General features: G+C 47.6%; 1 protein-coding gene across 3 annotated transcripts in view; it reads left to right on the top strand.

The window, feature by feature from the left end:
* Positions 1-1,446: 1,446 nt before the first annotated feature.
* The window catches only part of plppr5b (phospholipid phosphatase related 5b), a 110,279-nt gene continuing 99,054 nt past the window's right edge, over positions 1,447-12,671 (top strand). For all 3 annotated transcript variants that reach the window (XM_086191105.1, XM_086191104.1, XM_086191103.1), the window contains exons 1-2: positions 1,447-2,067; positions 2,494-2,562. In XM_086191105.1, the coding sequence (XP_086047231.1) occupies positions 2,500-2,562 (63 nt within the window). In that variant the 5' untranslated portion in view covers positions 1,447-2,067; positions 2,494-2,499. The remainder of the gene's footprint in view (positions 2,068-2,493; positions 2,563-12,671) is intronic.

Here is a 12,671-nt window from a genome sequence, read left to right as displayed (position 1 = left end):
CTGGTTCCTGAACTTCTCTCTCACTGGTGCTTCTGGTTCCTGAACTTCTCTCACTGGTGCTTCTTGTTCCTAAAATTCTCTCTCTCACTGGTGCTTCTGGTTCCTGAACTTCTCTCTCACTGGTGCTTCTGGTTCCTGAACTTCTATCTCACTGGTGCTTCTGGTTTCTGAACTTCTCTCACTGGTGCTTCTTGTTCCTAAAATTCTCTCTCTCACTGGTGCTTCTGGTTCCTGAACTTCTCTCACTGGTGCCTCTTGTTCCTAAACTTCTCTCTCGCTGGTGCTTCTGGTTCCTGAACCTCTCTCTCACTGGTGCTTCTGGTTCCTGAACCTCTCTCTCACTGGTGCCTCTTGTTCCTAAACTTCTCTCTCGCTGGTGCTTCTGGTTCCTGAACCTCTCTCTCACTGGTGCTTCTGGTTCCTAAACAGACACACAACCTCATATGAGGAGAGGAAGGTGGTGTGTTGGTGAACTGATCCCCTGCAGGACCCCGAAACAGTAAAAGTACAGTAACTTTCGAAGTAAGTTTTGCTAGTACTTTTACACGAGCATTTCCTACTTACACTGAGAGACTTGTCTTTGGTGGAGGACCACGAGCTTCAAGGAATGTGCATTCCCTCTTCTTGGATTCATGATCATGGCTAGAATAATCAGTCGATTCCTGATTACTATCAGAATGATCGCTGCAGGCCTCCTGCATGTATTCAGTTTACATCCACATGTGTGATGTCATCACCACACAGAAGCCCACCTGATCTGGAGGCTGCACCGGCAGGCCTGCTAGCATCCCCTCAAGACCCCAGACCAGAACCGGAGCATGTGGCTCTGGTAACTGGACACCAACCGCAGACTCATGTTACTGCTGCTAGAGCACCGAGGCGTGCTGCCTTCAGGGTCCACCCTGACTTCTGACACCCCTGGAGACGCCCTGCTGAGACATTTGTCTATCAAGGTCTGTCACCAGCCAGCCGGACATCAGCAGGGGTCAGACAGCATCTCCATGGAGCGCAGGCTGGGTCTCTGCCCCCTGGTGGACGGGTGGAGAAGGTGAGACAGCAGCTCTGCCCCCTGGCCTCCACTCTGGTCGTCCTGGTTCTGGCTCTGGTTCTATAATGACCTGGTTTGTAGTAGAAGGCATTGTTTAGAAAGGGGACCATGATACACTGAAACACCGTGAAACCAAGAAAATACAAGGATTATCGTCATTTTTAAATCTTTATTACCAAAAACTGTTGGCATTCTGTGGCTCAGGGGATCAGTTTGGCTGCCATCTTTCGGATGATTCCCAAGGCAGTCTGGGAAATGTGTCACACCCCTACATTTGACGTGTGTCCAGAAAGGCCTCTGCAGCCTGAGCACTTCCCCTCACACCTTAGCGCTGCTCACCAGCCATGGTCACACCCTAAGCACCAAAGGAGGAAGAGGAGCAGCTGGAGGAGGAGGAGGAGAGTGAGGCGCCGGCACCAGCAGAGACCAGAGTCCCTCAGCCCTGTGGAAACCTAGTTTCGGACCCTGATCCGGGATGGAGCAGCAGCGCCGGAGCAGCTGGTGGAGCTCAAGCTCCTCAGGCGGGTGTTGCTCCCCCTGGACATCAGGATGCTCCTTTTCCCCCTCCGTGTTGGGGAGGTGGCGTGGTCTTCTTACTACTTTGCTAGGGTTTATTTATGTTTGACAAGCCTAAAACTTATAAAAGTACACAGGGAGATCATCTCAGACAAACCAGCAGAAACAGAACCAGAACCTCCAGGTAGTGTTGTCATATTAAAGTTATTGCTGGTGTAATGTCGGTCATTTCCAACATCACCTGAATGCAGCATACGCCTGAGCCTCACCATCAGCCTGCTGCGCATGCGTGGTAACACGTCGTGTCCGTAAGGTAAGTAAAAGAGCAAAGAAGTGTGAAGGAGCGTGAGCAGAAACTTCGGGAGCCGTGAGGTGAAACTCCAGCTGCCGCCTGTCCAGAGTCTGAGCCCGGACCTGTCCGACGTTGCAGCCTCCCCCGCGGTGTCCGGAGCGGCTCCGGCGACCAGGAAGTGCAGCATCCAGAACCGCAGGTTCCGTGACAGGTGAACTAAAGAAAAACTTCCCGGTTCATGTCCACGGCAGCACGAGTGGACCGTACCCGGACCTCTCTGGTTACCGAACTGAGCCTTGCAGCTTTAGGAGGTTACAGACCCAGCACCGGGCTGGTTCCGCGTCTCAGGCGCAGGATGCTGAACAGCGTCCTGCTGCATGATGCACACTCATGTAGTTGACAGAAGCCAGCCTGGTTCTGGTTCTGGTTCTGGTTCTGATGAGTTAGATTGACATAGGCGGAACAACTCTGTCACAGGGGTTTGATTGTTTTAGCTGTAAATGACCAGGATGGAAGTTAGAAAGAACCTGCAGCTGCTGGAAGTCCACAACATTTCCTGATTCCAAGCAGCTCTGAGTGCTGGACAGCACCTCTGACCCCTGACCCCTGGCCTCTGACCCCTGACCTGTCCTTACAGGGGAAGATGCCAGTGAAGAGGCTCAGTAGAAAGGAGCGGAGGGAGATCTACACCTTACTGGCAGGAGAGGTACACAAACACACACACACACACACACACATGTACATATGTATACACACATAATAGTGGAGTGGGGTGGTACCTGAAGAGGACTAGAGTGACTGGACTGCGGGGACTCTAACCCAGGTGTGTCCAGTCTTGAGCACCACAGGTGTGTTCTGCCGAGCGCTGAGGTGCCAGACGCGTGTGCAGGTGAAGGCTGACTCGTCTTTTTTTTTTACATGTTTATTTATTTGGAAATGACAAACATTGACAATACAATATGCATTTCACATTATGAGGCCACAATGATCTTTCATTTCCAGTTTACATGTTTATACAAAAATACAAACATTCCCAACCCACCCCCAACCACGCCAATACTAAAATAAAGGGGGGGGGGGTACTAGGGACAGAAGGAGAAAGTAGGAAAGAGAAAGAGAGAGGGGGGAGAGGGCCAATCAGCTAATCAGTAGGCAGGGTTTGTAGGGAATTGAAGTATTTTATGAAAGGGTTCCATTTTCGGAAAAACTTGCTACAGGACCCTTGTACTGTTAAGTTTATTTTTCCAGTTTAATGAAGGACATGACATCTCTGAGCCACAGCGACGTGGACGGAGGTTTAGGAGACTTCCATGACAGCAGAATATGGCGTCTAGCCAGAAGGGAAGTGAAGGCCAACACTTGCATCTGCAAGGGGGTTAATTAAAGTTTTTCATTTGGGATTCCAAATATGGCCACAAGAGGGTCCATCTTTATTTGGGTTCGTAGAACCTCTGTCAATATCATAAAGAAATCTGACCATAATTTGTGTAGACTGGGACAAACGAAAAACATGTGGCTCAAATTACAGGGAGAAGAGTGGCATCTATCACATTGATCTACAATGTCAGGGTATATTTCAGATAGCCTGGACTTACTGAAATGGGCTCTATGTAACACCTTGAACTGTATAAGTTGTAGCCTGGCACAGGGAGTAGATAAGCGTATAGTATCTATGGCTTTATCCCACCATTGTTCTGTTAAATTTATTGCTAGCTCGTGCTCCCAAGCATTTTTAGCCTTGGCAACTGAGTGACCACCAAGCGTCATAAGTTTGTTATAAATCTTAGATACTAATGATTTCTGATGGAGCTCCAAGGTTGGAAAATCATCCCAAGGTTGATCAATGATGGAGGGAAAACATGGAAAGAGAGAAGACGCGCAGTGTCTAACTTGAAAGAACATAAAGAGATTTGATATAGGCAAATTGAAATCTGAGCGTAAATCTGAGAAATTAACAAAAGTACCATCTTTGTCGAGGTCACGAAAAACCCTAATGCCTAGATTTTGCCAGAGCGTGTATGAGGTATTGTTGACGGATGGAAGGAATAGATGATTATTAAGTATGGGCATCAAGAGAGAAGCTGACAGAAATCTAAAGTGCCGCCTAAATTGATAAAAAATCTTAAGTGTGGAAAGCGTCACTGGGTTCTTAGTGAACTTAGAAGGATTGGTGGGCAGTGGAGATGTGAGTAGGGCAGCGGGTGAGGATGAGACACATGAATGCGTCTCTATCCTGCACCATATCGGTTGTGCAGATTGAAGCCAGTAATTCAATTTATGGATATGTGCTGACCAATAGTATAGAAGAAAATTAGGTAAGGCAAGGCCGCCGTTTGATGTAAATCTTTGAAGTAACGATTTCCCTAGTCTAGGGGTTTTGCCAGCCCATAAAAAGGAAGTAAGAGTCTGATCTAAAGATTTGAAAAAATGTTTGGGCAAAAATAAAGGAATGCACTGAAACAGAAAAAGAAATCTGGGCAAAATATTCATTTTCACAACATTAATTCTACCTATCAATGAGAGAGGGAGAGAGTTCCACCTTTGGAATTCCTCCTTAACCTGGGCAATCAGGGGTATGAAATTGGCGGAATAAAGAGATGGTAAGGTGCGTGTTACATTGATCCCCAAATACTTAAAACCTGAGGGACTAAACTTGAAGGGAATATCAGACTGTTTTGCGGAGTGTTGTTGCGGAGAGAATGAGCAGCTCAGAGACAGGAAGCTTGGGCTCAGTCACGGGTCAGGAGTCCTCAACAGGACCAAGACCCTGGAATGGCTGGAACAAAACGCTGCGCCGCTCTCAAGGTGCCACTGTATGTTGTGGATGTTGAACGGCTTCATTTACTGCCCTCAGATCTTGGACTGGTCTCCAACTTCCATTTGGTGTCTTTACAGGCAAGATGGGGGTGTTACATGGTGAATCAGGGCATCCCACAATGGCACTTTGATTTATGACCCTAAGGTGTGTGCATGTGTCCAGATTTAACAACTACCACCTTGATTCTTAAGGTACGAGGTGGTGGTTTAGCTTCTAATGTTAATTGCATGCATTGATGATATGTGATAACTGGTTTATCAGCATTGCTATGAGTGTCAGGGTGTGTACTTATGTCAATGTGCTGCTCAATGCTCTGACCTGCCTCTGCTGTCTCCTATGGTTGTGACACTGGGAGTCCAGGAGAATGGACAGACAGTTCTTCAGGTGGTGCATGCAGCCAGGAGTCGCCTTGTTAGAAGTTGTCTGGGGTAGCACAGTTACTTGAGATGTGTCCATAGCCTTCGCATTTATAGCATCTCAACCTGCCATCCGTCCGCCCTGGACCTACAGGCTGTGGATTCATTCTTTCTCTTCCTCTGCCTGTCTGGTGAGACCTTTGTCTTGGTACATGATGCTGTTGGGCCCCCTGCTGGTAGAACATGAACTGATGCATAGCTGTGACCCAGTTCTCACCTCCAGTCTTTTGTGGATCAGGTAGCTCCTCAGCCATTTCCCTCAGTTCATCTGGATGCCATGGCCTGTACACAAACACCTCTGGATCCCAATGTGCATGTGCATCATCCCCCGTTGGTCGTGGTTGGGGGTTGGGAAACATCATCATAGGCATTTGGGGTACACCCCCTTTATCTTCTTGACTCCGTAACCAGTAGTTGAGAGATGCTGCTCTAGGTTTCTTGGGAGAAACAGTGTCAGTCTGCTGGGTTTTTGGAGTCAGAGAGAGAACAGACAGGTCAGGGTACACATCTCTGTGCTCCTCCTTTCCTTCAGAAGTTCCTTGTTGGGGTCAGTTGCAGCTGTGGTCCCCCGTGGGGGAGTGTTTTGTGGAGGAGGGGCTGCAGGTGTGGAGACAGCATACGGAGGAGGCAGAGTCCTTTCTTCATTTCTAACCCTACATTTTTTCCTCTTTCTTTCACACGTACTCTCTCATTTCATTTCTTGCTTCAACATCAATCCTGTTACCGACTTAGCTTCTTCTCTTTCCCACCTTTGATAAGCTTGCCAGTCCATCTTTGTCTTCCCTACTTCCTTTCCCTTCATGTGTTCTTCTAACAATTCTCTACACCTTCTTAAACAATCAGTGCTCAATGTGCCTATCAATGGAAACACCTCCTGAGTAACACAGAGCCAAAGTGGAACATCCTCAACCACATTTATTCCCCATTTTTCTACCATTATTTTAGCAGGACCTGTAAGAGGGTCAGGTTTTAGTTTCCCTGTTTTGTTCCCCATAATTCTCCCCGACTCACGACTGGGACAGGAGTGCTTTAGACTCTCAATGGGCTCCTCAGTCACACAGATTAATTCCACAATCACCCTGCTCTTCCCATACAAGTACGGTTGGATCTTATCATCCACACACTACCTTGAGTAACTTGTTCAGCCGGGTGGTTTGGATGACAAAGTCTGAGCAACGTACCCCTTTAGTATGAGAACATATTAGACACTGAATGAGTTACCACAAAGTTTAGTTCTTATTATTCTCATAGGTTCTTCACTCATACGCCCATTTTATTGTGGTGGGACATCCTATATATGATATATAATGTTAGTATATTATTACTATATATTTAATGACCTTAGCATCAACCGCTCTTCTTTTCATCTCAGATTATATCTCTAAGGATTATCTAGAGCTCCTCACTATTTCTTAATTACACATAACACACGCCACATACGTAGACAAACACACAACGTTGTAACATATATATATATACATGTATATGTACATGCATACATATATAAATATATAGAAAATGAGCTCTTTTCATGTGAATCACGATTTCAACAGCCTCTTGCTGCTTAGATATCTCTCGTCTTTTTTAGTTTTTTGTTTTTCTTTCTTTTTACCTCCAACTTCCAAAACTACACAAGAATTATATGGAAGCGTTCCCAAGACTACACAAGAATTACATGGAAGCGTTCCCAAGACTACACAAGAATTATATGGAAGCGTTCCCAAGACTACACAAGAATTACATGGAAGCGTTCCCAAGACTACACAAGAATTATATGGAAGCGTTCCCAAGACTACACAAGAATTATATGGAAGCGTTCCCAAGACTACACAAGAATTATATGGAAGCGTTCCCAAGACTACACAAGAATTACATGGAAGCGTTCCCAAGACTACACAAGAATTATATGGAAGCGTTCCCAAGACTACACAAGAATTACATGGAAGCGTTCCCAAGACTACACAAGAATTATATGGAAGCGTTCCCAAGACTGCACAAGAATTACATGGAAGCGTTCCCAAGACTACACAAGAATTATATGGAAGCGTTCCCAAGACTACACAAGAATTACATGGAAGCGTTCCCAAGACTACACAAGAATTATATGGAAGCGTTCCCAAGACTACACAAGAATTACATGGAAGCGTTCCCAAGACTACACAAGAATTACATGGAAGCGTTCCCAAGACTACACAAGAATTATATGGAAGCGTTCCCAAGACTACACAAGAATTACATGGAAGCGTTCCCAAGACTACACAAGAATTATATGGAAGCGTTCCCAAGACTACACAAGAATTACATGGAAGCGTTCCCAAGACTACACAAGAATTATATGGAAGCGTTCCCAAGACTACACAAGAATTACATGGGAACTCACGGTTGCGACCACACAGGAATTACAAAACTCGTGTAGAGATTGATTCATAACACCGTACTTGCTCATTAAAAAACAGATGGAGCGTCTGCTGTCCGCCACCCGCTCCTGACCTCAGGCGGGATCCTGTCCTCCGTTTGTCGGAGCGGAACTTTCCCTGAGTCCTATGAGACCCCTGCCGGCAGCTGACCCTCAGTCCAGGTTCAGACATCAGTCAGCAGAGCGTCCATCCCATCCTTGTCACCAAAATGTAAGGGAAATTCTCCTTGTAGATCGTTGAGAGTTGGTAATTCTCTGAAGAATCCCAGACTCGTGTGATGAATCAAGTCTCTTTAATGCATGCAGCATGGAGAGGAGACTGCTGAGTGTTCTCTGCTGATCTGTACAATGACCCAACCTTTTATACCATCAACAACAAAGGGCAGATGATATTCACATCAAACCAATGACTATAGGATATAGGAAATAACACCTGTTAAATATATGCTTCTCAACTCCCCCCTTCGTCCTGGTCTATTGCCCTTTTGTGCCTTGAGGTCAGGATGGCCACAGGAACTCATAAAATACTTCCTGAGGCTCCTACCTCTGACCTCTGACCTCTCTATTAAGTCAATTCCGACACCACCTACGGCTCCGATCTAGACCCTACTGTAGATCTGTGGGAGGAGCTGAACCCTTCCGGTGGGGGACGAAGTTTTTGTCCAGCTTCATTAGTTTGTTAGTTAAAGTGATTCTGGTGAACCTCAGTTCAAAACCAATGTCTAATTTTCATTTCTTAATTTTCAGTAAATATTTATTTATTACTTTTGTCAGTTTCAAGTTATTTCAGTGTGTACACACACACACACACACACACACACACACAGGCACGTATCTTTGGGTCATTATCATTCATTTGACGGGGGGGGCTCAGTGAGGAGGGCCCCTCAGTGGCCAGCCCTCTTCTTGGGGCCCCTCAGTGGCTCAGGCGGTGGAGGAGCAGCTATGTTGTAGTGTTGTGCCTCCATCTTGTGGACAGAGGATCAAATCACATGCATCTTGTCCCTGACTGGACAGGAAGAGTGTCCAGCAACAATGAAACTGTCTAAAAGCTCTTCTTCAGTTCCTGTTTGAGCTTGTCTGCTCATTTGCTATCAAGAGGAAGAGGAGGAGCCAACCCGGCCGTCATTGGCGACAGGAGTCCAGGCTGACAGCGCTGTCTCCTGACTGTTGGGGCGGGACACAGAACCTGAGTCTGGCAGCCAGCGCTGCCCAGTCAGGCTGCACCAACAGACCTGGGGGTGCAACAGCGTCTCCTGTGTTTGGCTCAGACCCACCTGCACAAGTCTGAGCAGCCTGGTGGGTGGGGATTTGTCTCGGCGAGCGTGAGATAGATACTGCGACCGGTACCGTGATCTTGGACTGGCACCTCTGACTGGGAGGTTCTGTTCACAGTGAACACGATTGACGCTGTTGATGACACACAGCACCGGTGTAGAGACGTGGTCAGGGTCAGCGGTGTATTTGAAGGGCGCCATGAGATGCGATCCGTGATTTGCACGTTGAGTTGAAACTATTGAACCTTTGGGTTGAATCCACGTGACACCGTGGTGATCAGTACACAATCGTCTAATGATGTCACTGATGACCTGTCGTCGTTCTCATCACAATAGAGTTGTTAACGAGTGTGGAGGAGAGGCTGGTTGCTGCGGCTATTAATTGCATTTTATTTGTATTAATTGCAACAGCACCCAGCACAGTGGGGGGCCTTCAGGTAGCATCAGTACTGCTGCTACAGACGCTGCCATCACCACACAACCAGGTGATGCGGCTCTTAGGGCAGCGAACTTCATCGATGCCAAATGGGTTTGAACTTGTGCAGCGAAGGCCTTTGAAGGTCGTTTCAGATTTCACTTTCCCGAAGAAAGATGGAAGAAGTTTTCATAGCAGTCTGACCCTCATTTTGAACCTAGCATACATTCAAGTCCAGTCAGGTTTATTAGTGTGGCACCAAACCCCAACCAAAGTTCTGTCCTGACTCTGTCCAAGTAGAGCAGGTCCAGCACCTCCCTCCTTCAATGAACCTCCACCCAACAATTCTCCATCAGCAGCACATCCTGCAACAGCAGCCACCAGAACCTTCCTTTACCAGCAGGAAGGTGGAGCAGATCCAGGATCAGTGGAGAGAGAGCAGGAGAGCAGGACAGAGACAAAGACAGAGAATGGAGGAAGACAGAGAGACAGAAGGAAAGAGAGGGACAGAGATAAAGAGAGAGAGAAAGGAGGAGAGACTGATGGACAGAGACAAAGAGAGAGAATGGAGGAAGACAGAGAGACAGAAGGAAAGGGAGGGACAGAGATAAAGTGAGAGAGAAAGGAGGAGAGACTGATGGACAAACGGGGACGTGAGCAGGTGGAGCTACGGGTGGCAGCTGGAGCCTCTTCAGGTCTGGAGCCTCCTCCAGCAGCACCAGGATCTGGGATGAGGGGAGAAGAAGAGGAGTTAGTAACATGTATGGGGACAGGAGGAGGAGAGAGAAGCCCAGTGCATCATGGGAGATCCCAGCAGTCTGAGCCTATAGCAGCAGGTCTAAGGGCCAGCCTAAGCAGTCCTGACTATAAACCTGATCAACAAGGAAGGTCTTAAGTCTGCTCTTAAACCTAGAGAGGGGGTCTGGGTCCTGGACTGAAACTGGGAGACGGTTCCACAGGAGGGGAGCCTGATAGCTGAAGGCTCTGGCTCCATTCTACTGTTAGAACTCTAGGAACCAGCAGGAACCCTGCATCCTGGGAGTGAAGGGTTCTAGCTGGATCATAGGGGACTAGGAGCTCTGTCAGGGATGAAGGAGCCTGACTGTTGAGGACTTTGATGGTGGAAGAAGAATTTTAAAGTATGGATGGGGAGAAGTGTGTGTGTGTGTGTGTGTGGGGGGGGGGGGGGGGTCCCAAATTAAATTTTGCTTAGGGCCCAATTTTGTCCAGGCCGGCCCTGAGTGTCAGTCATCACTCATAACCTTGTTGACAGGTGTTGGGATTCAGAGCCCATGTGCTGACGACCACCATTTTCTTCCTCCCTCTGTTCCACGTGGACATGGGACAGAACAAAGACTAATAAAAACTTTCCCGCCAGCCACCAGGTTGAGGTGTGGGAATCCTCTTCAAAGGGGGAAACCCACTTCTAATTGGCTGAGAGCCCAGGGTTTCCCCGCTACGTCATCATCAGCGGTGGACCTATAAAACCAGACGTACTGCCGAAAAGCCTCCCTTTTTCCCAGGTACGCTAACTTCACCAAGCGTCTGCCGAAAGGGAGCAACAAACCACACGTCTCCCTTTGCCCCTCTCTTGTTCGTGGAGCAGCAGTCTACAACTCGAGTCCAGTCCACAGACTTCCACTTTCGATTCAGTCACGTGACCGCGGTTCTCCTCATCCCCAAACACAGAGAATCCGCGCATCCCTTCTTTTTTCTTTTTGACTTTGTTTTGGATCCAAAGTAGACAACCCGCACCCGCTGATCTCCTCCACCCTGCAGAAGGACGCAAGTTTTGTCGGGACGTGTTGCTCAGGACAATTCCCCGACCCGGTCGACCGCGGAGGCGCGTATCCGAGCCAAGGAACGGACCCTCTGCAAGCGCCACCTCCATCTCCGCCTCGGAGCGGAGCAACGACAGTAAGGCATCACTGTGTCTGGGCAGAGATCGTAGTTGAGAGTGTGACAGTAAACGCTGCAAGTGAAGAGCCGCTGAGCTCTCATCACTGTATCACTGTCACTGTGTCACTGTGCTGTGTTAACTCTGTTGTATCAGACGGGCCGCCGGGCCCTCAGCTCTGATCATCAAGAGTTATCACTGTTTGGTTTCCACAACCGAGCTGAGTTCATGATCGGTGGCCGTCTATGAAGTCGAAAGAGCTGTAACCTCGTCTGTGGAAGCGCACGTACCAGACTAGGTCGAACCCTCTCTCTCTCTCTCTCTCTCTCTCTCTCTCTCTCTCTCTCTCTCTCTCTCTCTCTCTCTCTCTCTCTCTCTCTCTCTCTCTCTCTCTCTCTCTCTCTCTCTCTCTCTCTCACACACACACACACACCCTTGATAGAAGTAGATGTTAGATAGTAGTCCGTAATTGTGAAGATATACCTGTTGATTATTGCTGTGTTCATTGTAAATTAATATTGTGATAATAAATGTGTTATATTTTGCAACAATTCGACTCCTGGTTTTATTGTGTGTGGATTGAACTTTGATTGCTGGTTTGATTGGTCAGTGCTCGGAATCACACCTTCTATTTGACTGAGACTGAATAGACCTGATAGTAATTTATTTTAATTAAATAATGTATTGTTTAATTTGAATTGATTCAATAGCTGTTGAATTTGGCCAAGCACATTTGACAATTTGCTTATCCTGTTCACCTTTGAGGTCGATAACAGAGGATTGGCTGTTCCCTGATTCCAGGGTGGTGCCCCGTTAATAGATTATATTGGAATAATCATATTTAATAATTGATTATTTTCTTTGTAGTTCAATTTAAGATATCGCCAATCCTCTCCCCCTTTATTAGCCCCAACATTTTGGCACTTCGTGTGAGGCCTAACCCCAACACAGGAGTCAGCACCGGTTCTGTCCTGAGGATCACTTGGGTGTGGACGGTTCTGCTGATGGATCCTCCTCTGGTCCTCAGCAGCAGAGACCTGATCCTGACCTCACCACTGCACAGCAGCTTCACTGTTGTCCTGAGGTCGTGTCCCGTCATCAGAACCTCTATTCTTTTTCTGTAGCTTTTACACACTCATGGCAGTCTTGGAGGAAAGCTATGACAGAGAGGTACCAGGGCTTGAAGGGAGTGTGTACAAAATCAAACTCTGAGTTTTAGAAAATGAGTATCGAATAGTTCAGAGGGGGTGTGAGGCAGCAGGTGAGCAGCAGATGAATCGAATCACTGTGCAGCCACGATGCCGTCGTAACAACCGTCTTCGGACATGCGGCCGGTCTGAAGCTGTGTGAGAGGAGGCCCGGCAGCTTCCTGAGGAGTGAAAGCGTGCTGCCGGTGCTTGCAGGAAATATTCACTATCCACACAGAGGAACTTCTTCGAAGTCCCAAGAACCAATCTGATGTTTCTGGAACCACATTTTGATGGAGTTTTTAGTTCCTACTGACAGGAGAGGGCTGAGCGAAGGAAGTGTGAGCTGCTGTCAGTGTTAGCATGCACACACGATGAGGGACCCCCCT

This window comes from Aulostomus chinensis, chromosome 21, assembly GCF_037954235.1.
Source record: "Aulostomus chinensis isolate RoL2024-O1b breed Wild chromosome 21, RoL_Achi_v1.0, whole genome shotgun sequence".
Taxonomy (NCBI): domain Eukaryota; kingdom Metazoa; phylum Chordata; class Actinopteri; order Syngnathiformes; family Aulostomidae; genus Aulostomus; species Aulostomus chinensis.
Note: the sequence above shows the minus strand (reverse complement) of the source record. Positions and strands in the feature narration are given on the sequence as shown.